At 40.9% G+C, this 27137-nt stretch overlaps 1 protein-coding gene across 3 annotated transcripts in view; it reads left to right on the top strand.

Annotated features, from left to right (window-relative positions):
* The window catches only part of Fmn1 (formin 1), a 370006-nt gene that overhangs the window by 240572 nt on the left and 102297 nt on the right, over positions 1-27137 (top strand). For all 3 annotated transcript variants that reach the window (XM_057780542.1, XM_057780541.1, XM_057780543.1), the window contains 4 exons: positions 121-250; positions 1989-2135; positions 3290-3349; positions 9029-9149. In XM_057780542.1, coding sequence (XP_057636525.1) covers positions 121-250; positions 1989-2135; positions 3290-3349; positions 9029-9149 — 458 coding nt within the window. The remainder of the gene's footprint in view (positions 1-120; positions 251-1988; positions 2136-3289; positions 3350-9028; positions 9150-27137) is intronic.

Here is a 27137-nt window from a genome sequence, read left to right as displayed (position 1 = left end):
TCCTTGAGTCAGCCCATCTGATTCCCTTTATAAATCGAAATTGTGACTGTTCCCTCTGGTCGATCGGGAGAAGTTAAGGAAGAGGGCAGAAAGCAAAATTATTCGTTTTTATTTTTACAGGTTCCTGCATGAGTTAGCCCAGATTCCCAATTTTGCTGAGCGTGCCCAGTGCATAATCTTCAGGGCTGTGTTTTCCGAAGGTGTCACTGCCTTACACAGAAAAGTAGAGATTGTCACACGAGCCTCTAAGGTACGTATAGGCCTGTTTTTGAGAGGTAAAGAGGACCCAATGCTAGTGACTTAATGAATGGAAGTCATCTTTACTTTAAGGGAAATGTGGTGTTTGTCCTGCCCAAGGTAGGGAAGGAAAGAACAAGGGAGATCTGAACTGGAGAAGGAAGAGGGAAAAATAATGTTTTTTATAGATTCTTAAAAAAAATGTCAATACCTCACCATGTGTATACTGGCCACCCAAAACTAAAATCAAAACAGAATAGCTCGATCCCTGTTCAACTTTCCAAATCACAAAGAGATTTTACTTGAAGCCCATGCAGGCGATCACCTGAAATCTGTCTCTATCATAAATGAAAGCATTCTGGAGACTTGAGATAACTAACTGCGATGGTGAGTGATTGGTACATCCATTCTGTGTCCAGCACACTCTGTACTTGGTAAAGCTCACATCTGACCCCCAGCCTTTTCACTGTCTTCCACCCATGTTCTTAAGATCATAATGCAGGTATGTTTCACAAATTCTGTAACACTTCACTGCTTGCCAGGAGGCATGGTCCCCCCCACACCCCTCCCGCCATATAAGGGAGTTTTCAATGAAGAAAGAAAATCCAGTACCAACATATTATACACATACTAGTAACTGCTGGGAGACCAGGGCAGAAGTCTACCTAGGTCTGAACTTGGTTTTTCCTTTTATGCTAAAATCAAAGAAGATCAAGCTGGGCTGACAAGATAGCTCAGTGGGTAAGGAGTTTGCCACCAAGGCTGATGATAGGAATTTGAGCTTCAGGGTCTCCATGATGGAAGGGAAGAACCAGTTCCTGCAGGTTTTCCTCTAACCTCCCAGTGCTTGCATACCCCCACCAACACCACCCTCCACACACGAGGAAATGTAATAAAAAAAAAGAAGATAAAGCCAATTAATGGGGTAGATAACTTTCCGTTTGAAAGTTTGCACTTGAAGCAAATATTAAGAGAGAAAAAAAAGTAAATGAGAGGAAGTTAAAAGAGAATTCTTAGCAGCTGCTTAACACTGAGGAAGTTCATAAATGTGAACAAGTTCCCGGAGAAGGTACATCTTGAAAAACCTTACGTAACCTCTGACTTTAAAGTGCATTATCAAAAGTAATCTCTGAGGACTTTGCCTGTTCTTGCTATTGTGTCTACTCTAACTTTGACTATATTCTTTGTATTTAGTCTGTTCTTCCAAGAGAGATCCTGAAAAGATATCTGACCTTGTTCAACTTAAAATTATCAAAAATTAACTTCAGCCAGGCGGTGGTGGCGCATGCCTTTAATCCCAGCACTCGGGAGGCAGAGGCAGGCGGATCTATATGAGTTCGAGACCAGCCTGGTCTACAGAGCTAGTTCCAGGACAGGAACCAAAGCCACAGAGAAACCCTGTCTCGAAAAACCAAAAAAAAAAAAAAAAAAAAAAATTAACTTCATTCTCTCTTATTAACCTATAAGTCCTTTAACACATCAACCTTAAAACTGCCTAAAATAAAAAATAAACAGAAAGGGTTCAGCCCTCCTTATTATAACTTTGTTCCACTATAGGAAATTGTGGCTGTTCGTACTCCCCCCACCTGGAAGATGCCACTCAGTGAAATATATCTTATATTTGCCAGCTCTTAATACAACTGGTCACAGGCCACTAAGCAGGGCTTGGTTCGTTTAAGAAATGTTTGCCGTTGAGCAAACATGACTGTGTTTAGAGTCCAGACCATAATAACTGGTGTTTGCCTTTGCAGGGCTTGCTGCACATGAAGAGTGTGAAAGACATCCTAGCTCTCATCCTGGCTTTTGGAAATTATATGAACGGAGGAAATAGGACTCGAGGGCAAGCAGATGGATATGGTTTAGAAATTCTCCCCAAACTCAAAGACGTCAAAAGCCGGGTATTTATTTACTTTTCATACTGAATGTCTATGTGTTATTGTTAATTTTCTTATGAACCTTTAATTTAAAACAAAGTATCATAGACTGATCCATTTATCTTATCTTTCTTCTAACAGTAATAATTTATATGAAAGCATGCACGTTTGTTTTCTGCTTCTGTGCTTTGTTTTGACTTGAACATGTGGTTTTGTTCAAGTCATATGTGTTCATACACACATATGACCTTATTTTCAATTATAAAATACATCATATGTTTTGGTTCTAACATACATGATTAGACATTGAAATACAACTGCAATACAAGATAAAACAGCATAGAGTATTAGTCATACTACAGAGGCTAAAATCTGTTTGAATTTAGTATTGTCCACTTGTAATTTACTCATTCTTGAGTGGCGGACACTGTTGAGCTTAGTATTTGAATTATTCTTTTGCCCGCAACAATTGGGGCTGGGGTCTCCTGTCAGCTCTCTGAGCCTGATTATCATTTGGCTCCACACCCCTGCAGAGCTACCTTTTTAGAAACAACCAGCCCATATCTGGGCGTCCCCATGGGGGCAGGGGGCTAGCAGGGAAGGGAAATACACAGGCAAATTAGAATTAGACCCCTGTGAACAGGACACAAAGGCTGCCTTGTGGGAGGGCCCGCTCCCCCTGGCCTTCCAGGGTCATAAAGTGGCCTGGCTTTCCTTTTAAGCTGGCCCTGATTGTTTTTCACGCCATTAAGGAGCACACATTTTTTGAGAGGTAGGAAGGGTGGGATGATTTGCTCTTCTAGTCCACAGCCACCTTTGGCATTTCTCACCCCCTCCTGTCTTGGCAGCATGCCAGGAAATATGGGGTAATGATTTTTGATTGTTTGTTTGTTTGTATATTTGTCTTAGCCCTTACCTCAAAGGTCTCCTGGATTACCTGTTTTGTTTCAGTTTTCCTCGCTGATAGTATAGTGTCATTTCTTTTTATAGCTGGTATATATATTAAAAAAAAAAGACTGAAACTCAAGAGGACGAAGGAAATTCTGGTCGTTCTGTAACAGAAATCGGACTCTGTCTCACAAATGTATGCACCCTGAGCTGGGTTTTCAGTGTTCACTCGGCCAGCGTGCAGGGTCTCCTGTGAACTGTTGTCATTTGAGTTTCTCTTTAAACCCTAGGACAACGGCATGAACCTGGTGGACTATGTCGTGAAGTATTATCTGCGGTACTATGATCAGGTAGGTAACGAGAAAATGGCACCGGGCACACGGTTTCAAGGAGTTTTCGCTCAAAGACTTGTTAGCATTCGGGTACTGGATACTGGCGATATGGAGGGATGGCATTCCTCTGTCCAGCTTTATATCTGAGAGCTCCCCAAAAGACAAGAGGTACACTTGGGTTATAGAAAAGGAGGTGTTAGGAAGGCGAGAGGCTGCTGAGTCTGAGTCTGCAGGTTTCAGTAGATCCCTCATTGCCTCGTGACCAGATGGTGGGGCTTTCTGGACTCTAGATTCATTCAGGAGCCGGCTAGAGTGCAAACTCAATTCAGAGGTACTGCTCAACATTGAGGAAATAAAAACATTGTAATATTCTTTTTTACAAAAGATGTTTCGTTATTTGTTCGTATTTTATGTGCATTTGTGTTTGCCTGTGTGAGTTTGTATGCGCCACATGTGTGCAGGAGCCTGCAGAGGCCAGAAGAGGTGCCAGATTCCCTGGAACTGGAACCACAGCAGTTGGGAGCTACTACACTGATGCTGGGAATCAAGCCATGGTGCTCTCCAGCCGAGTTTGTTTGGGGGACAAGCTCTTGCTTGGGCTGGCCTGAAACTCGCTGTGTGGACCAGGCTGGACTTGAACTCACTCTGCCTGCCTCTGCCTCCTGAATGGTAGAATTAAAGCCCTGGGTATCACATCTACCATAAGAACCAAAATTCTACCAATGGTACATCTGGGAACAAGCTAGCGGCATTAAATTTGAGAATAGAATAAAACAAAAACATGTTCTCATATATTTGAATTAGAATTAAGCACTTCTTTGAGAATATACCTGAACACAATTTCTTTCTTCTTGCTTTTCGAACTAAAAACAGAGAGTCCTCACCTTGAGGGAAAAGGAGGACTGTCTGCTGGTTCTTGAAATGGATACAAAAAGACAAAAGTCTCAAAGTTGAAAGGACTGCTTTCTGAAGGGGTTGGGACCCACAGGTTGAGAACCACTGCTCTAGTACATTTCTGTCTTTATGTGTGGTTCCAAAAACACTTTTAAACTCAAAACAGAAATGGATCCCTACTTCAAGTGAACCAAGACCCAAGACTCAGATGTTTACCTGACTGGAACTGTCTATGTCTCAAGCCTTTTTTTTTTTTTTAAAGGATTTATTTATTTTTATTTTATGTGCATGAGCTTTGCCTGCCTGTATACATATACTACATGTATGCCTGGTGGAGGCCAGAAAATGCCATCAGCATTGGATCTTCTGGATGTAGGGTTCCAGGTGGTTGTGAGCTGCTGTATGTGTGCTCGCAAATGAATCCAGGTCCTTAGCAAGAGCAGCAAATGCTCTTAACTTTGGGGCCATCCCTCAAGCCTTCCTATAAAATTTTGCTTCTCTAGTATTATTATTTCTATCGAGAAATAACACATGTGGGAGGTCTTAGGGAGAAAGCTCCCGATGACGTTATTTTGTGGACTTATTTGGGGAAATACAGACCCTTATAAAGAAATTACATAATTTTATATAGAGAAAGACCACACTACTGATCGGCAAGTATACTGAAAAATGTTCAGCATTACTAATCAATAGTCACAGCCATGGTGAAATGTCCCAACACAGCCATTAGGTCAATCGGTATAGAAATAAAATCTCGTTGCCAGGTTAGGGGCCGCTTAGAGCTCTTCCGCATGGTTCCTGAGAATGTAAAATGGTGCAGGTGCTGTGTAAATCACATTTGGGCAATCCTCAAGGAATTAAAAGCAAAACTAAAAGTTGGTCCAGCAGTCTTACAGGGGATACCTTTTCTTAATTCATACATAGGTGCTAAGTGAGCTAGCAAAACTTCAGTGTTCCTAAGTCAAAAGCTCTAAAAATATGCATAAGTTTTCTAGGAATTTATAGCTGAAGACTTAAGTTACTGTTCTGCTTATGATAATAATAACAAAAAGACTTGAAATTTTTGGAGGTATTCAATGATTAACAATATAGTCAAATGAATCATGGTATGATTGTCAAATGGAATAGCATACTGCTGTGGAAAGTGTTTAGGACACAATGTAGTATCCCTGGAAAATATTCTGTCTGCTTTTAAATGATATACATGCATAAAAGTGGCCATATGCCTTTAATCCCAGCAGGGAGGCAAAGGCAGGTGATGCTCTTAGTTCAAGGAGAGTTCATCTTCTGAGTGAGTTCCAGAACAGCCAGGACTATACATGGAAACCCTGTTTCAAATAACAAAGAAAAATTATATATGTATGTGTTTCAAAATTATACATGCATATTTAAAATAGGTGGATATAAGTGTAACAGTAACTCAGAGAATGAGATATGTTTCATTATTTGGGGATATTAGGGTTATGATTAATTTTTTTACGTTCATTTATGAAGCATAATTAATGTGCATCTGAAAAAGTGAAAACTATAATAAAACAATCATTGAGTCCAATGCTTCAAGGCCCCCTTACATAATTGTTTGCTCATATCCTGGTCCTTAAAAGAAATCTTTGACACTCCCACCTTGGACGCCTGGGTGAAGATTCTGTGAAGATCTCCAACAATCTCTTTCCCTTCTTCTGTGGATTGTGTCCAAATTGTCAATGATCTTGACATTGCTCCTTGAGAGCCAGAATTCGCTAACTTTTAGTGTCTACCAGGGAGGTGTCCAATAAGCATTACCATGTTATCTAATATAAATATTATCAAAAGTAGAATAATTTGGCAGATGTAAAGAACTAGATGTGAGAAAACAGTTTTGTTTTTCTGGAGTGAGGAAGATGTGTTGAGTTTCAAAAAAATTTAGCAGCAGAAGGCACATCTGAGCATACTCCCAAGTTCTGACAGCAAGTACCCACAGGGCAGAATTGCCCTGAGGAAACTTGGCAGGTGACATTTCTAACCCTAGATCCACAGGGGCTGATGCCTCTAGCCAGTCGGCTGTTCATAGAGAGGCTGAAGTTATCCCAGGATGCAATGGAATTGACTTTATAGAAGAAACTGTGATCAGAACGGTTGCAGATTTGGAAAGAGCCCGTCCACATTTGTGTGGTGCCGTCCCAGTGCTCACTGAAGAACGGGTTGTGCTCAGAGGGGAGTGTGGAGTTATGTGGTTTTTGAATCTTCTTGCCCTTGGGCAGCAGTGATGACTTCTGTGGGCAGTGAGGATGAGCAGTGACTTGAGGACAGGTGAGCCCTTTCGATTCCCTGCTCCTTCTGCCTGGCGCTGGCTCCAAGTCTAGGTGTGTGGAGTCGGAAGAAAATCATCCGTCTCCCAGGGCTTTGATTGAACCTACTGACTGGACCTGACAGACTGATTCATCATCAGTGTTTTCTCTTTTTCTACCTTATGACAAAAATAGAAGCCGTGGTAGAGTTGGACACAAAGCTTACAAAATATTATACCAGGATTCCTCCAGTGTGGGTTCCTGTGGAGCTTTGAAGGGCACGGTTTGACATTCACAGTCTTTCATTTGTTTTTAAAGTAGAAAAATAAGTATCAGAAGATGGAGAAATTTGGGTGGCTTAAGTATTGATAAAACAAGGAGAGCCACTTTCCCCAAGCATCCAAATGAAAGGCTTAGAATAGTGGTTCTCAGTCTTCCTAAGGCTGCCACCCTTTGATACACTTAAATTATTTTCGTTGCTGCTTCCTAACTGTAATGTTACTCCTCTTATGAAGCACAATGTAAATATCTGTGTTTTCTGATGGTCTTAGGCAACCTCTGTGAAAGGGTCATTAGGAAAATATAGTCATAAACTACCTGTCCAGTCCTGTGGAGCAGTCAATTCTGCTCTAAGCAGGACTTCTCTATCACGCTACATGCACAAGATTGGCGCAAGGTGAAGACAGCCAATATCCCAGTATGGACGGTCGGGGGGGGGGGGAGGTCCAAAACTCCCACCCTTTGCTGACAAGGCCCTGGAAATTGATGGCTGCTGAGAGAGAATCGTTTTTCTCCAAGGATGAAGCCCCTGAGAGCCTACCGATGCTCTAGTAGATGGTCCTACGTGTCTGTTCATATAGACAGTACTAAATGGACTCAGTACTCCTAAGAGAGAACGTGAAAAGTTGGCAAAGGAAACTGGTTTTAGAGAAAGGGGGAAAACGTGAAGACTATACAAATGGGGAGTAGATTTGTTTAAAACTTACCTTATACACGAAGATATTTTAAAATATTTATTATTAAAATAGTTAGGTGTCTTATGGTAAACTTACAGACTTCACAAAGCAGTATTTCCAGAACTGTCTGTAGTGGTGCATTTACTGATATATCAGATACTATATAATATTTCAAGAATAGGAAAGAGTCCCCGCCAATGATATGCTTATATTCTAGTGACACATCAGACATACAATCTAATGCTAAAAAGTTTAAATTAATAACAATAAGTGTCATGGTGATAGGATCAAACACTCTCGAAAAGCAGAGAGAAACCCCGAGGTTTGGTGAGGTCCTGAAAATCTTTGAGGAAGTGATGTTTGTGTTATGCCTTGAAAGACGAGTATGAACAAGGAGCTATGAGGAGATTCTAGGGAAATCTGGAAAAGAACAGCTTTGTAGATGAGGGCCTAGAGGCAAGAGACTGCCTTGCTCTCTTGTTTCATGAAAGTCTGGGCGTAGGACTTGACTTTGGGGGAAGTAGGTCTAAAGCTGGTGCTGCAGACAGAGGGCGGATCATAAAATGCCTCATAAAGCACTTTTGGCATTTGGAATAAGTCCTAATGGCACTAGGAAAGATGGAATGCGAAGGCAAGCTGGCAGAGGAGCGTGTGCACAGAGAGAAACAATCGAAGACTAAGATACGCACGATAGCAGCTTACATTAAACAACTCAGGAGAAAGCAGCCTAGGCTGCAGAAGATTTTAAGGCTCCGCTTATGTTTCAGTATGCCTGGAGTATCTGTCCCTTAAGATAATTTACAGCTCAGATCATCCATCAGATAGAGCTATGGACCTTGTCAAAACCATGCTCAACCATGCCTGCCATGAATACCTCCTAAGATAAACCAACAGCATTTACATAGGCTTTACGCACACATAAAGAAATCGGATTGTACACACACACACATCAGAGTTTAAGCTGAAGAAAGGGTGAGGAAAGGAAGGGGGTAGCATCGCCCACCCAGTGTCTTCTTTGCCAATCCACACCCACTGGCACACCCCGAGATGGCTTATCTGATTGCTAGCATGGGTAACTCAAACAGGGACTTTCAATGTCAGTACTTTCATAGGCTTCCCCTGTCTTTTTCCATGGGAATAGAGAAAAGCAGATGAGAATCTACCTGGCAGTTTCCTCTCCCATCCATAAGGCATGATAGAAATGCTGCCCATGCAACGGCAGGAAGACCGAAACGATATGTGAAACACTCAGTCTCCGAAGTACAGAGTCCTAGTTTAACAAAGCAGTTCCCTGATTGCTGTAGAGCCACTCGAGTGAGCTTTTGTTTTCTGATTGATGCTTTGGAATGTCAACAGAGGGGACAAGCGGGAAGTAGAATATTGTTCTTCTGGTTAGTTTGTTTTGTCTGCATTTACATCTGTGCGAGGTTGCCAGAGCCCCTGGAACTGGAGTTATAGAAAGTTTGAACAGCCATTGCAATTACTGGGGATTGAACCTGGGGTCTCTGGAAGAACAGCCAGTGCTCTTAACTGCTGAGCCATCACTCCAGCCCTGTGCTTTTCTTTGCCCTGTCTTTCAGGAAGCTGGAACAGACAAGAGTGTTTTCCCGCTACCTGAACCACAAGATTTCTTTCTGGCCTCCCAAGTCAAGTTTGAAGACCTCGTAAAAGATTTGAGAAAACTGAAGCGACAACTGGAAGGTAATGGGATAATTGCAAGGGTGGCTTATTAGAGCAGTTTCATTTGATGGCTGGCTCTTGGAGTGGGTTGGTATGGAGCTCTCCCATGGGCCCCTGCCGCCGCCATCATGGGACATTCCTTTTCGGGGCAGTATTTGCCGGCGGTAAATCCACCAATTCCTTTGATTTAGTTATTGATCATTTGGCATCTCAGTGTCTTACCATATCAGTGTGCTCCTGTGTGCTCACCTGCTTGTGTTTGGAGGACTTTGCATGCAGGTGTATGTGGAGACCAGGCACCTTGGCTATCAGCTCTCAAACATAGCCCATCTTGTCGCTTTAGCTTTTGGTTTTGTCTTTGAGACAGGATCTTGTCGGTTTAGTTTTTGGTTTTGTCTTTGAGACTGGATCTTGTTGGTTTAGTTTTTGGTTTTGTCTTTGAGACTGGATCTTGTTGGTTTAGTTTTTGTTTTGTCTTTGAGACAGGATCTCTCTCTGACCTGAAACTTGCCAAGTAGACTATGCTGGTTTGCCAACAAGTCTCAGGGGTCTTCCTACCCACCTCCTCCTGTGCTAAGATTGCAAGTGTGCGCCACCATACCTGCTTTTTAAAAACAGATCCAGGGTTCAAACTTGGGCCCTCATACTTACAAGACAAACACTTTCCTACTGAGCTATCTCCCCTGCTCCATATCTGCCTTCCTCTAATATTCAATAGTTATAGCGTTAATAATAATGGCTGCTTATTGCAAGCATGCCATATTCTTATAATAACTATGAGAATCAGAAGTCTTGTGGTTCAGGTAATAGGAAAACACTCATACATGCACATATGCTATAACTCTATTTTTTGTCTTGATACTACTTTATTGATGATTAAAAAAAAAACACAGTAAATGTTCTATTTCAGCTAAATATATAATTAATGACAGAATCCCAAAGCCTGAAAGCCACATTTTTGACTTTTTTAGAAAATAAAAGTATGTGTCTCTTGGGCAGGAATTTTCCTTTGGCATCTTTCGAGTTCTGTGTTTTCACTGTGGAGACATCTCGTTGTCCAAGAATATAAATACTAGCCACGGCACTGCTGTGACCCCAATGGAAGCGTTCTATGGAAAATTTAGGGAGTGTATTAGTATGGAAATGGTACCCGCGGGTACCAGAAGGAGAGCTGGAGGAAATGAAGAGCTTCAACTGGGAACAGTTTTAATGCTCAAACATAAAATAAACATTTTAAAAATGTTTATTGTGAAAGAGTATTCCAAAACCCCAGTCTTCAGTTTTAGTCCGCCCTGGACATGGAAGCAAAGTGGGAAAGATGTGCTCATGGTGGCAGGAGGAGTCATTTATATTTATTTTGGGCATAAAACTTATTCAAGTAAGTTTAGTGGTTACAAGTTAATGTTTTTAATGTTGTAAATTATTTTTAAAGGACCATGCTGGTTCTGTCTCATACCCACTCCCACTGTTGATGTGGTTGGGAGAATGAGTCCAACCAAATGAATCCTTTGAACAGGAATCTTATATGTGAACTTGGGGTTATTTTTTCTCTTTTAGGGAACTGACAGTTTTCTCTTTATCTCTGATACCGGCTGAATATGCACCATAATGAAACAGAATAATAAGCCATATCATGGAGTATTCTCTATACTCTTCCAGTGGTAGAGTTAGGAGACAAGGATCTCTCCGGATGGCAGTGAGTGTCCATAGTGGGGAAGGGGGTTACACAGTGTGGGCTGTCCCTTTATGACCAGTCTTAGTCCTGTCCCCTCTGCCCTGTGTAAAGCCCTTGGGCTGACCTTTCATAGATGTTTGAGAAGAAACTTGATCTCTGTTTGATCTTTCCCTCTCCTGCCAGGGGCTGCCTCCCTCATGGCTGTCCTTGTCCACATGAGCTTGATGATGAATAGCAAAGGGATGGGAGGAGAGTGGAGGGGCAGGGTCCCCAGGGCATCTCACTCTGTCTAGGGATGCTGCTGAGTGTCACTCTTGCCTCCCCATCTCCACTAACCATTTTCTCAGTCACTGCAGGGACCCACGTGAGCTTCTGTAGCTGGCGGACCAGCTTTAGAAAAGACTGAGCAGCACCTGAGTTATTTTCCTTAAGCTGGGCTTCTCTCAGAGACATGAAGTCCCACAAACACAGAGGAGAGAACACCACCCCCAACCCCACACACATTGAATATTTAAACAAAAATGCCCCGCTAATCTTTAGAGATGCCAGTGTTTTTAACACATGAAAGGTACCCAGTAAATATTTAAAGAAATACAGAGCCTGGGTTCTCTAATGAATTTCTTTTTCTTCTAAATACCATCTGGTGAGATGGTCAGGATCACAGCGGTCCGTTTCATCTCCAGTTCCCATTCAGTTTCACCTCCCTTTCCATAAGGCCTTGGTGTGAACCCAGAGTGAATGTTTAATTGAGGCGGACATAATTTTCACACATACAGCAAAGATTTGATGAGGCTTTGAGGTTTATTGTAGCCATTAAAATGTCGTAGCTGCTGGCAAAATCCCAGAAAATGTTTAAAGCTAAACCAGATGTGATTAGCAAGTTTCAAGTGCTGTCAGGCCCCAGGTCTCTGGACAGGCATGACACCACCCTATAGAAAGAAATCTTTTTGAGTAGCACTAACCACACCTTGCCTGAAAAGATGTGAATGGTGATGAAAAGATACGACTGGTGGGCATACAAATGTCACTGATGTGATTCTCAGGGGTAGTCAGTAAAAATCTTCCTGAAAGACAAGACTCATTTTTGTTCAAGTAAACACAGAGAGACTGATGATAGCATGCATTGAAATTTATTGTGTGATTGTTATTCTTAGAGTCTTTACATGTAGCATATCTTTTTTTTTTTTTTTTTTTTTTTTTTTTTTTTGGTTTTTCGAGACAGGGTTTCTCTGTAGCTTTGGTGCCTGTTCCGGGACTAGCTCTTGTAGACTAGGCTGGCCTCGAACTCCCAGAGATCCGCCTGCCTCTGCCTCCCGAGTGCTGTGATTAAAGGCGTGCGCCACCACCGCCCGGCTACATGTAGCATATCTTTTCCCTCTTGCAATGATTCTATGGGATGAGTTTTCCTTTTGACTTCTCACAAGATAAGGAAACTGATGTTCTTGGTGTTGAAGTAACTGTCTGTTGGCTCAAGGGTGATGGTCTAGCCATGCTATGAAACTGGATATGATACTGGGACACAGCTTCCGTTCCATGACACATCCTGCTTGTGGCTTAGATAGCTAGTCTTAGACCCTCATGTGTCAGTGCTGCATTCATGGCTGACAAGCCCTCATTCCTTCTGTTGCAGGTGGGTATGGCAGCCCGGGGACTTTTTCTGAGACAGAGACACACCCCTTACTTCCCCCACCCCCACCCCCAGCATGCTTCCTTGACTTCACAGTGAGCTTTCTGGCTTCCACCTGATACCTTTACTTATTTCCTCCATGTTGTGGTGTAGCTAAGGATTTCAAAATTAGTTTCTTTATTGTGTGCTTTTCCCACCTCTGGACTCCCACATGGAGGGAGAAACTGTTTTCAAAACTCCTTCCTCCACGACCACAGTAGCCGACTGTTTAATTCTCTAAAACTTGTTTAGATTTTAATCATGTGAGATGGCAAAGACTTTTTCTTATATATGGACTGTAGATACCCAAAATGTGTGATTGAGAATGTTTTGCCCTAAATTTGGTCATTTTCACTACAAATGCTCAGTTAAGCGGAAAAAGAAAAGAACTCAGGCTGTGGAGTCAGATGTGTCCTTTTTACTGGTGAAAGCGAAATCTTATAAAGTAGTGTAACTATAAAGTTATTTGGGGAGAAGGTTGATAGCTCAATGGTTGTGGATATGCTTAGCATCAAACGGCCCTGGGCTTACTCCTCAACACATGCACACACACACACACACACACACACACGAGAGAGAGAGAGAGAGAGAGAGAGAGAGAGAGAGAGAGAGAGAGAAACGGGGGAGGGAGGAAGAGAGGGAGAGGGAGGGAGAGAGAAAGGGAGAGGGGAGAGGGAGGGAGGGAGGAAGAGAGTGAGGGGGAGAGAGAGAGAGAGAGAGAGAGAGAGAGAGAAGAAATTAACTAAAATATTCAGTTTCAGCTGGATTTGGTGGCTAATGCTTATAATGTTAGAACCTGGGAGACTAAGGCAGGAAGGTTGCCTGGACTTGCAGGCCAACCACAGAATGTGACATTGTCAAGAAAACAAAACAAGACGCACTTCCTTTTCTTACTGGGGAATCATGACATAGAGCACCTGCATCATGGGAAACAATGAGTAAATGGCTCTTTTGATTATGACAATTAGAGATGTGTCCTTTTTAAAGTTAAAACTGTAACCTATAATATTGGCCACTACTGGTCAAGGACCAGCTGGCTGTGACGGGATTATCTCGTTTGCAGAGTGCTTAACCTTCCCTTGTGAAGACAGAGCCAAGTCTTGATGCTGATGAACATACACTTAGTTGACTCTACATCCCTCAATCAGACAATGGTTTTGATTTCCTCGGTGCTCTGACATCATAAGAATAGTTGAGAAAGAGAAAGAATCCGTTGTCTTTCTTACTCCTAAACCTTGTCCATGGCCAGGACTCTCAGGGTATAATAATAATACCCCTACACAGCAATGTTCCAAGCCTGATCCCTACAGTCTGTGCTTATGTTACCTTACATGGGAAAGGGGCACTTTGCAGAGGCTAACATGGGAAGATTATTTGGGCCTGGCCGAGTGGAACTAATCTAATCACATGAATCTTTAAAATGAATCTTTAAAAGCCGAAAACTTGCCCTGGCTGTGATCAGAGGGAGCGATAACTACAGAGGAATGATCAGAGGGACGCAGTGTTGCCGCCTTTGACAATGGAGGAAATGGGCAGTGGGCCAAGGAATGTAGGAAGCCTGTAGAACTGGAAAAAGCCAGGAGCCCACCCTCTCCAAAGTTTGCAGAAGGGAATAGAGCCCTCTCAATACTTTGCTTTTAGCTTAGCTAAGAGTAAGGCACGTGTCCATCTTCTACCATGCAGAACTCTTAAGATGTATTTTGTCTCAAATCACTTAATATTGTGCTAATTTGTCATAATGGCAACAGAAAACAAGTGCATATACCATGGATCTCTCTCTCTCTCTCTCTCTCTCTCTCTCTCTGATTGTACTTGATACATCCATCCCTACACACACACACACACACACTCATAGACACACACAGCCTAACTGAAGCCATAATTGTAGGATTCCCCAAGTAGAAGCATCAATAATATTGGGTTAGGTATAAATTATTGCTGTATAAAGAAGTCTGTAGGACAGATAAATACTGAAAAATTTACATTTTTGGCATGTGTGTGTGTAGGTGCATATGTGCATGCAAGACCACACATGTGGAGGCCGGAGAACAACTTGAAAGAGTTGGTTCTTTCATTCTCCATGTAGATTCCTAGAATCGGCTCATCAGACTTGCAATAAATACCCTCTGAGACATTTATTTCGCCAACCCTAAATTAATATCAAAATGCTTTATATTAAAGTCATATCATGGGGGCTGGAAAGATGGTTCAATGGTGGCTACTCTTCCAGAGGACTTAGGTTTAATTTCCCTCACCCATGTGGCAGCTCACAACTGTCTGTAATAGCAGTCCCAGGGGATCCATCGCTCTTTTCTGGCCTTCTCTGGCTCTGTACACACAGAGTGCACAGACATATATACAGGGAATATAGTCATATGCTTAAAATAAACATACAAGAAAACATTTTAAAAGCATATCATATAGGACTGTTGTGTACATGAGACTAGCCGAAGCTCTCGGAAGCTCCGCACATTTTGAAATAAGTAATATTTAACCATGTTTAAAATAGTATCTGTCACCCTAAAGAATGAAGCATTAGTGCAGTTTGTGAAAATGAAGTGTTGGGATTACTACTGAAGTTTTAAGATAATTGTACAATTGCTGACAAATAATCATCACTGTGTGGCCGTAACAGAAGGCACTGGGTGACCACTGGTGGCGCTTGCTCTTATATTGATTTTGACACCGTCTTTACCACACAGCCCTTATTGAGTCTTCCATCCACATAAACAAGCAGATGTTCCTGGATGTCTTGACACCTCAGGGTCAAACTAGATGACACTAAGTAGTCTTTGAAATGATTCTGCTGTCACCTGCTTCTACCCTCAAATGCACATTGCTTTGATGTGATCCTGTGACAGTATTTTATCATGAAAAAAATCATTCTGCATATGAAATAAGAAAGCTGAATTAATTTTTAAATTGGAAATGAGATAGGAATCCTTTGGGTAAATGTTGAAAAGTTCACACATTCTGGAAAAATTACTGAAGAATAAAGATACTTTCCCTCTCATTGGGATTGCACTTTATAGTAAATGAGATCTTTAGCAAATCTTTCCTTGAACGCAAAGCAGCATCAGCGCTGTTGTCATGTGTCAGGATGGTGTCGGTCCCAGTTAACCCGCAGCACAAGGTACCCAAATTTATGAATATGGCAGAGATTCAAGCTTACCCATATGTCCTTCATATGTTTCTGACAGTATCTTTTCCTCTAAATATTTAAAAATATATATTGGACCATCCTCTCTTATGTTCCATTTAGATATATTTGGGGATATACCTAGCTATAGAAAAGCAAGACCGCGTTGACCTTTTTACTTCCTGCTATCATTCTACAAATGTTTACGAGAAAAATATTTGTCGTCTTGTGCTAATCCTTCTCAGACTTTCCTAAATGAAATATTCCCTGAAACACACAGTCCCAGCATTCAGTGAAGATTAAAAATCTTTATTCTAATATTGAAGACTGGTAATTCTCTATGCTAATTCAAATTGTAGTTACCCCATTTGTCGGCCTTGTTATTTTTACTTTGTAATTGTGTGTGTGTGCATGTGTGTGTGCTCATGCATATGTGAACACACACGGACATACACATGAATAGAAAAGCAGAAGTCAGTGTCAGGTGTCCTCCTCGATCACCTTCCACTCTATTTTTTTAAGACAGGGTCTCTCACAGAGCCTGGGAGAATCCAATTTGGATAGGATGAGTGGTCAACAAGCCCTGTGGATGCAACTGTCCCTTCCTTCTGGAACTGAATTAGGTGCATGTGCTTCCAGGCCTGGATTTTGTTTTAAATTGAAAAATATTTTTTTTAAAATACACTATATCCTAATTACTGTTTTCCCTCCCCCAACTTCTCCCAGATCCTCCCCACTTTTCCACTCTCCCAAATGTTCACCCTTTCTCTCTCTCAGTAAATATAAAGAGGTACCAAAAAAACAGTAACAATAATAATAATAACAGAACAAAATACAAGAAAGCAAAGAGCCAAAGGAAAAGCACAAGAAACACATATAGACTCTGAGGCACACACGTTTACATACAAAAAAGAATCCATAAAATCCAAATAGGAAATCATAATATATAAGCAAAAGATCTGTAAGATAAAAAGGAAGAAAAATGCCCAGACAAAGTACTATGAGACAAACAGTACCCCCAAGTATACAATTTAGTTGGGTTTGTGTTTGCCATCTACTGCTGGGCATGAGGCTTGCCCTTAAGTGAGGTCTGTACAAACAGTGACTTCATTGGAAAAAAAAAAAACAACTATTTTTTTTTTTTTTTGTTAAGTGGTTATCAGTTGGAAAAAGCTTCTGGGTTAGGGATGGGGGCATGTGTCCACTTCTTCTCATCATTAGGACTGCATCCAGCATAGATTCTGTGCCATGCATGGCTTTCTCACCTGGGTACTAGGGATTGAACTCAGGTCTTCATGTTCACGTGGCAAGCATTTTACTAAGCCATCTTCCTAGTCCCACCCATTTGTAGTCACTTTTAGTTCTCATGACCATATTTTATGTACCAACCAAATTAGCCCAGAACTACTGGTCAAACCTCTGTTTGGGGGAGCTTCTAACTTGAACCTTCAACCTCAAAATCTTCATTTTTAGCAGCTATAAGTGCATAAAAGACACCCAATTTCAAGAGAACCTGCCTTTTTGAGGAACATTTAACTGTAGTCAATATGTCATCATATGAAATAGTAGATAAATTCATTCATGTAGCTCTGTATTTTCCCAAGACTCTTCATATGGTGGAACAATGCTCATATTTTAATTTTAAATGTAGCTTATGGTATAACTTTCAACACAGCCATAGAGTAATATAGTAGAAATAGTTCTGTTGTAATAAGGAGCAGGCCTGCTTTTCATTCTGCCCAACTCCCACCGTCCAGCTAGCTTAACCTAAAATAATCACACAGAGATCTGTATTAATTAAATTGCTGCCTGGCCCATTATCTCTAGCCCCTTATTGGCTAACTCTCACATATTGATCGAACCCATTTCTAATAATCTGTATTGCTACTTGACTGTGGCTTACTGGCATGAGTCTAACCAGCATCCGTCTTGTAGAGGAGAGCCATGGCATCTGCCACACTGCCTTCTTCCTCCCAGCATTCTGTTCTGTCTACTCCACCCATCTAAGGGCTAACCTATCAAAAGGCCAAGGCAGTTTTCTTTATTCAACCAATGAAAGTAAAACATAGACAGAAGATCCTCTTACACCATAGTTCAATTCTTCAAATATGTGTGTGTGTGTGTATGTGTGTGTTTTATATTTACAACTTGGGATTTTGTTTGGTTGGTAGGTTTTTCAAGACAGAATTTCTCTCTGTAGCCCTGGCTGTCCTAGAACTTGCTCTGTTGACTAGAATGGCCTTGAACTCAGAGATTCACCTGCCTCTGCCTTCTGAGACCTGGTATTAAAGGTGTGCACAACCACTACCTAGTTTCTAACTTAGTTTAAAAGCATAAAATAAGGTCTGCTCTCAGTGAATAGAATACAGAGATTAAAGATTTGGGAAAGATTAAAATATGTTATTTTAAACAAATCAGCTAAACTGTCTACACACTGAGAAAGCTTTCCTGTTCAACAGCACACAGTAAACCATAAACTGTCAACTGTCCTGCCAGGTGGAAGTAATCATATCATTGCCAATGAGCTATGAGCTTAGTAAAGAAATCAAGTATCACTCAATCTCCAGAGGCATCACTAGGAGCTGTGAGTGGATCCGATTCTGGGAGAGTGACACCTCCCCACACAGATTCATATGCCCACCCCACTGTCAGTCAGATATGAGGAAAGGTCCAAAGTATTTTTTGAGAAATCTAAGTTCTTACAAAGCTGATCACCACATGCAGTTCTCTTCAGAATGCTCATAGAGAAAGAATATGCTGTCTCACTAGGCAGAGCACATAGGTTATGGAAAACAAAAAGTCCAATATGGAAAGAAGGTGAAGTGTCCCCAGGACAAATGAAGAGCTCAGGATCAGAGGTGATACAGGGAGAAAACCTTCTAGATGAGGTCAGAACAATGGGGTCCGGGAGAGGATTCTTAGCAAGAGTTTAAGTTAATGCATCTGGTGTGCCCAATAAGTATAACAAAAAAAAAATGTACTTAGTCACCAATGAATGGAAATCCATTTGATGATAAGCACATGGGGAGAAAGCAATTTTTGACCAAAGGATCCATTGTAAGGGAAATAGAATGTGGGATGATGGAGGCACAGAGGAGCATGTGGAGAGGAGAGAATACCATCATTTGTATCACAGAAAGAAAGACTAAAAAGTGCCAATAGCTGTGCAGTGAAATACCAAAATAATCATATTGAATTGATGAAAAGCCATTGCCACTGAAGAGAAAGAACTAACAGGCTAAAGAAAGGTAGGCGCTGTCCTTTGCCTGCATATACTTATTCTGTAAACTAGGTGTGTGTATAATGTTTATACGGAACCCTTCCCCATGAAAACAATAAACTGATTCACTCAAAGTGACTGATAGCTATGTTTCAATGGCACATTGCTGGACTGGGATCCCGGAGGCTTTGGTCCTGCCACCTACTGATCACAGAATAACCTATACACATTTGACACGTTCCTAACCTCTGAAGCTCAGCTGAAATGGTGAAGATATCATATTCCTTTACCCTGACCAACTCAGGCGAATACCAGGAAAAATGGCACGCAAAGAGCACTGCGGGTATCGGATGAAGATTGTACTTAACCCAATCCAGAAGCTAAGGATTTGGAGTTTGGTTGGTGCCCTTTGGGGCGTCTTCCAAGAAATGTGGGGAGTGAACCCAGTAGGACAAACCTCGCTCATTTGCCACCTTTTAGGAAGTGCTAGAAGATCTGAGTTGAATGATTATTGACCATGCCTAATTCACTAGCTCCTGCTTCTTTGCAGTCCATTTGTCCATAGCAGAAGTTCACTAAGTACGAACTCTTGTATGAGACTGGATACATTAGCCAGAGGCCTGACCATGTTGCCATGGTGTTAAAAATATTTAGTCTTGTGAGCAAAGTCTTCGAAATAATTATGAAAAAGAACTTTGATATGATTTATTTTTGTAAAATGATTTCAACCAAACAGGCCTTAAGGAACTGGGATAAGTGTTTCAGAAAGTCTGTGGGTGTAAAAGGTTGAACGGCACTGTGACTTTTGAGGCAAAGTATTCAATTAAGTGTGGCGTGGTGGGTAAAGGTCACACATTGCCCGAATGGAATGCCTTCAAAGATGAATTATACAGAGAGGAGAGAGGATGAGGAAACTGAGCCTTGATCCATCCATTTAATTAATGGGAGACATTGGTGTTTCCTTTTGAAGGCATGATGGTGCAGTCCCCAGGTAGTAAGGATGAGGGGGTTGGATTGTGCTGTCCTGGCTTCCCTCTTTTGGTTTGCATTCTCTGTTTCCCTTGCTATTTATAAATCAGCACAGTTAAGCAAATTTAGTTAAGTTTGTTTGTTTTTCACTGACAAGAAGCATAAAATAAAAGCTACTCTTTTGGAAAAGTCTGAGTCACAAGTCCTGAATTCAAATCTTTGATTATACTCTGTGTAACCCTTGGCAGATCATTTGGTTTTCTCACCTTCCAGTATTCAGGTACTAAAATAAAGGCAGTACTACCCACTCCTATGATTTTTATAGAATTTATAGGACCAAATAAAGGCAATCCCTTTCTACAATGTGAGCGCAATGTATGTTATTTTCTCTTCCCCTCGTGCCTTTACATATATATTTCAGCCTATCACTGGACTCTCTTCACACTCACCTTCTGAATATCTTGGCTTAATCCCTTGCCTCTCATTGCTGCACAGCACACCCTCAGTTGGCTGGAATTTTCCTAGCATGGGTCCCTGTTTCCATTCCTGACCTACTGTTCATTCAGTGTCTGCCCACCAGACAGATCGCCAGCACAACCAACTCTGTATTCACTTCTTGGCATCAGAGCCAGTCTCGTAGCCATATTCTCTAAATGCTCCCCTAACTACTCTGCCACTCCCATCTCATGCCATCTTGTCCCTCCCCATGTACTTCAGCCACCTCGATTCCACTTTAGGACCTTTGCAGTAGCTCTTCCCTTTGACTATAACACTCTATTTCTTGAGCCTTCTTTGCTGTTCTTTGAATTCAGGAACTCCATTGCAGCCCTCTCTTTTGGTGTTGCTGTTGACTTCTGTTTATTTTCTGTAAATGTTCTCTCTTCTGTCACCTGCTCTATGTAGGTATTTGTTTTTTTTTTTAATATTTATTTATTTATTATGTATACAATGTTCTGTATGTGTGTACGCCTGCAGGCCAGAAGAGGGCACCAGACCTCATTACAGATGGTTGTGAGCCACCATGTGGTTGCTGGGAATTGAACTCAGGACCTTTGGAAGAGCAGGCAGTGCTCTTAACTGCTGAGCCATCTCTCCAGCCCTATGTAGGTATTTGTTGACAGAGGCTGCTCGTTCATTTCCCAGCCACCCAGACCCCAAATAACTACACTGAAACTATATTAATTGCTGCCTGGACAGTCACCCAAAGTTCTTCTGTAACATTGGAGCATCCATATTTAGCCTACAGGCCCATAGTATCTGGAAGAATTTTCCATGAAGCAGGAAATTTCAAAGACAGTTTTCCCTAATTTGGCAGTTTGTCAGTCACTTTCTTCTGTGTCCTGCAGAATGTCTGGCAGACACTTTCATGAAGCAGGAACACCTTTAGGCAACTTCAGCATCATTTTTCTGTCCTGCATGTCCAGTTTATACAGCATAACATCAAGCAGTACAGGCAAGAGCAGTTTCTTGCTCAAATGGCTGGCAAACTCCATAAGGAACCTCTTCAGTGTCCATCTTCCTCTTGAAATAGATTGGTGCTGCCAGGAGCAGATGTGTCTCATTGTTATGAAAAATTCTAAGTTCTTAAACATTTTAAATGTCATATTCCATAGGTCTTTGAAATGTTTGAAGATTATCTATCTAATTGAAATATATCTCTATATATCTAGAAAACCTAACTGACATGACTACAAGCTTGACTATTATAGATGACTCTCTATTAACCTATATTTTTAATTATACATTATGTTTTTCAATGAGCTACACAAACATAATACCTTAATCAAGTGCAGAAATATACATATAACAAAATTGACCTTAAATTCTATAAACCAAGATCCATACCAATGCAAAGTATTCATCTCTATAGCATATCTCCCTTTAAATGTAAACAAACATTTATAAATAATATTTGGGAATTTGGGCACAGTTGGGTTATTATCTTCTGTGGAAACAAAAGCAGAACCTTGCTCTATTCTGCTAAGCCACTGGCCAAAACAGGTTTATTCATTAACTAATAGCAATAAAACATATTAAGAACATGCAGAGGAAAATCCCACATCAGGTACTTATTTAATATGACATTTTTGGGTTTTCTATATTGTGTCCATCAGGACCTGCCACATATTCAGTGTTTACTCAGTATTTGCTGAGTGAATGAATAGTCAGACAAATCAATAATCATAGGAATGACTCATTGCTTCTGGGATAGGTTTGTTTTTTTTTTTTTTTATCAACTTGACACAATTAACAGTCATTTTGGGAAGAGGAAACCCTGATTGGTCTGTAAGCAAGTCTGTGGGGTATTTTCTTGATAATGGCTGCTATGGAAGAGCCTAGCTCACTGTGGGTGGTGCCACCCATAGACAGGTGGTCCTGATCTGTGTAAGAAAACAGAACTGAACAAGCAATGGGGAGAAAGCAAGGAAGCAGTATCCCCCATGGCCGCTGCTTCAGTTTCTACCTCCAGGTTCCTGCCTTGTCTTTCCTCAAAAATTAACTATTACCTGGAATTGGAAGATGAGTTAATATGAGTAAGATGATCGTGGATTTTATTATACTAATAACAAGCTAAGACAATGGCGAACTTTGCTCTCAGACAGAAATTAGATTTATTGCTTGTGGCCAGATATGTCAGCAGGCATCCACGTGTTAACACTTTTTAAAGCTATTGAAAAGGAAGAACGATGGGCCTGAGAGATGGTTAGAAGACTGTTATTGTAGAAAGGCAAAATAGATAGCAGTAGGAGTTGCTAGGTAATTTTGAAGATACATTTCAACTCTAAGAGTATAAGCTTGTCATTGCCGTTTTGTCTTAGCGAATTCTACAAAGCTCTTATTTGGTGGGTTGTTGAGTTCATCTCTAGACTTAAGTGACTTGTAACAACTGGAAAACCCAAGGATTCTGAAACTTACAGGATATGAAAGCCAACTATTAAGTTATATCCATCTCAGATCTCAGATATTCTCTTCACAAATGACTCTCAAAGATCAGCTCGTGAGTTAATCTATGCCTCAAGTGTTCTTGCTTTGAAAATACCTAGATGTGGAGGTCAAATCCAGTCTAGTCAGTGGGGAAAATGGCCAAAGTGAGTAATCATAGATTATGATACATGTATCCCTCACTCTTTAGTCTAGAACAAGTTAAACGAACATCACTTTTGAGTATTCTGACAGTGAGGCCTTTCGTGGCTGTGGATCAGCTGTTGCCCTCCAGGATTTTCTCACGGCGTCTACATCCACTGAAGATTTTTGCATTTAAAGTAGGGTGGTGACTCACAGATGCCACATAAAACCTTCTAAATGAATAGAATTGTCCTCGATCCTTAAAAATCGTCTCACCCCGTGTCTTTATTGTTTATCTTTGTAATAATTTTCACTGATTAAAAACGTCACAGTGATATTATGGGGTGGTTCTCATAGAGCCCTCCCCCAGGTTTCCCAGTCTCATCATCTTGTGTTGCTGCGATGTGTTTGCCGACGCTAAGAAACCAGCACTGCTGCAATTCTATTAACTGGGCTTCAGTGTTTCTGCGGAACTCACTGCTTTTTCCATCTGCAGCTTCTTCATGCCCCAGGATCACTACACTATGCTGCTCTGGCTCCCTATTCTCCACCGATCTCCTATACCAATATTTACTAATAGCATTTTATCTCTTTCATTTAAGTGTATACAAGCAGAACTTTTACACATCCACATACCTCTTGTACCCCCAAATAATTAAATTATGTAATTGCAGTAAAAAGAGCAACTGGCACAAGCAAGTTTGGAAAGAACACAACTGTTCTTGATATAGACAAAGTGAGTGATGAGAAGACAAGGAAACCAGAAAGCAGCCTAGGAATTACAGGCTTTTAACTTGAGTAGGAATCAGGAAGGTGGAGGACTGGAAAACTACCATTAACTTGTCAGATTTGGTAAAATAAGAGGAAGGAGGTGTCCATAAAGTCGCAGTGGTGTAATGGCTTAGCCATTCCTCCATTGAAGTAGACCAGAGTTTGAGACAGGAAGCAGTAAGAGCAGAATCATCCAACCAGGCCTGACACTCACATCTCAGTTGCCAAGCCAGTGCTCAAGCGACAGCTCTTGAAACTTGTATTACATCCAAATGTTTTCAAAACAGAAGAAGATCTGTGGGTGGTTTTGTGAATACGAAAATACTTTTTCACCCAAGTAAATTGTGTATCTTGAACCTTGTAGAAGATTCACACAGCACAAGTGAAATCTCTTTGTGTCAGAAAACTAAATGAACAGTTAGAAGGAGACCTCTTTATTTAGAGCAAAGGTGGTGGGTATATTAGCCAATGTCTTTATTTCTAGCTTTACCCCTAGGTTTCTTGGTTTTAAGTGGACAGAGGCTGTGGGCTGTGGCTCCATCTTTTTCTTATCCATGGGAAGCTCGTTGGATCTACCTGGTAACTGGCAATCCTAGTTCTGATAGTTTTTCTGATTTCTTTCTCAGCCCATTTATCATCTGTATAAAGGAGGGCTACTGATTTTTATGAGTTAATCTTGTATCCTGCTACATTAGGAAGGTGCTTATGAGTTGTAGAAGCTCCTTGGTAGAATTTTTATCATATCATCAACAAATAGAGTTTGACTTCTTCTTTTTTGATTTGTATCCAGTTGATCTCCTTTTGTTGTCTTATTGCTCTGGCTAAGACCTCAAGTACTATATTGAATAGATATGGAGAGAGTGGACAACCTTGTCTTTTTCCTAATTTTAGTGGAATCTCTGGGAGTTTCTCTCCATTTAGTTTGATGTTGACTTTTGGCTTGCTGAATATTGCCTTTATTATGTATAGATATGTTCCTTGTATCCCTGCTCACTCCAAGACCTTTATCGTGAAGAGAAATGTTGTATTTTGTCGAAGGCTTTTTCAGGATCTAATGAGATGATCAAGTGGGTTTTTTATTTTTCGGTTTGTTTATATGGTGGATTATATTGACAGATTTGCATATGTTGAACCACCCCTGCATCTTTGCCTACTTGGTCATTCAGTTTGCCAATATTTTGTTGAGTATTTTTGCGTCAATATTCATGAGTGAGATTGGTCTGTAATTCTCTTTCTTAGTAGTGTCTTTGTGTGGTTTGGGTATCAGCTTAATAGGAGCCTCATAAAAAGAGTTTGACAATGTTCCTTCTTTTTTTTAATTAATTAACTTATTTATTTATTAAAGATTTCTGCCTCCTCCCCACCACCGCCTCCCATTTCCCTCCCCCATTCAAGTCCCCCTCCCTCGTCAGCCCTAAGAGCAATCAGGGTTCCCTGCCCTGTGGGAAGTCCAAGGACCACCCACCTCAATCCAGGTCTAGTAAGGTGAGCATCCAAACTGCCTAGGTTCCCACAAAGCCAGTACGTGCAGTAGGATCAAAACCCAGTGCCATTGTTCTTGACTTTTCAGCAGTCCTCATTGTCCATTATGTTCAGCGAATCCGGTTTTATCCCATGCTTTTTCAGACCCAGGCCAGCTGGCCTTGGTGAGTTCCCAATAGAACATCCCCATTGTCTCAGTGTGTGCATGCACCCCTCACGGTCCTGAGTTCCTTGCTCGTGCTCTCTCTCCTTCTGCTCCTGATTTGGACCTTGAGATTTCAGTCCGGTGCTCCAATGTGGGTCTCTGTCTCTGTCTCCTTTCTTCGCCTGATGAAGGTTAATATTCAGGAGGATGCCTATATGTTTTTCTTTGGGTTCACCTTCTTATTTAGCATCTCTAGGATCACGAATTATAGGCTCAACCAAGACCAGGTGAACGATCTAAATAGACCTGTAAGTCGTGAAGAATTAGAAACTGTTATCAAAAATCTCCCTTCCAAAATAAGCCCAGGACCAGATGGTTTCAATGCAGAATTCTACCAGAACTTCCAAGAAGAGCTAATACCTATACTCCTTAATGTATTTCACAATATAGAAACAGAAGAGTCATTGTCAAATTCCTTTTATGAAGCTACAGTTACCCTGATACCAAAACCACACAAAGACCCAACCAAGAAAGAGAATTACAGGCCTATCTCACTCATGAACATCGACGCAAAAATACTCAATAAAATACTGGCAAACCGAATCCAAGAACACATTAGAAAAGTTATCCATTATGATCAAGTAGGCTTCATTCCAGAGATGCAGGGCTGGTTCAACATACGCAAATCTATCAATGTAATCAACCATATAAATAAACTGAAAGAAAAAAACCATATGATCATTTCATTCGATGCTGAAAAAGCATTTGACAAAATTCAACATCCCTTTATGATAAAGGTCTTGGAGAGATTAGGGATTCAAGGGTCATACCTAAATATAATAAAAGCTATTTACAGCAAGCCGACAGCTAACATTAAATTAAACAGAGAAAAACTCAAAGCCATCCCACTAAAATCAGGAACACGACGAGGATGTCCACTCTCTCCATACCTCTTCAATATAGTACTTGAAGTTCTAGCATTAGCAATAAGACAACATAAGGGGATCAAGGGGATTCGTATTGGAAAGGAAGAAGTTAAGCTTTCGTTATTTGCAGATGATATGATAGTATACATAAGCGACCCCCAAAACTCTACCAAAGAACTCCTACAGCTGATAAACACCTTTGGTAATGTGGCAGGATACAAGATCAACTCCAAAAAATCAGTTGCCTTCCTATACACTAAGGATAAGGAAGCAGAGAGGGAAATCAGAGAAGCATCACCTTTCAGGATAACCACAAATAGCATAAAATATCTTGGGGTAACTCTGACCAAGGAAGTGAAAGATCTATTTGACAAGAACTTTAAGTCTTTGAAGAAAGAAATTGAAGAGGACACCAAAAAATGGAAGGATCTCCCTTGCTCTTGGATTGGGAGGATCAACATAGTAAAAATGGCAATTCTACCAAAAGCAATCTATAGATTCAATGCAATCCCCATCAAAATCCCATCAAAATTCTTCACAGATCTGGAGAAAACAATAATCAACTTTATATGGAAAATCAAAAAACCCAGGATAGCCAAAACAATCTTATACAATAAAGGATCATCTGGAGGCATTACCATCCCTGACTTCAAACTCTATTACAGAGCTACAGTATTGAAAACAGCTTGGTATTGGCATAAAAACAGAGAAGTCGACCAATGGAATCGAATAGAAGACCCGGACTTTAACCCACAAACCTAAGAACACCTGATTTTCGATAAAGGAGCTAAAAGTATACATTGGAAAAAAGAGAGCATCTTCAACAAATTGTGCTGGCAAAACTGGATGTCAACCTGTAGAAGAATGAAAATAGATCCATATCTATCACCATGCACAAAACTCAAGTCCAAATGGATTAAAGACAGTGTTCCTTCTGTTTCTCTTGTGTG

Source organism: Chionomys nivalis, chromosome 9 (assembly GCF_950005125.1).
Source record: "Chionomys nivalis chromosome 9, mChiNiv1.1, whole genome shotgun sequence".
Taxonomy (NCBI): domain Eukaryota; kingdom Metazoa; phylum Chordata; class Mammalia; order Rodentia; family Cricetidae; genus Chionomys; species Chionomys nivalis.
The sequence above is the reverse complement of the archived record's forward strand: the minus strand, read 5'-3'. Positions and strand labels throughout refer to the sequence as shown.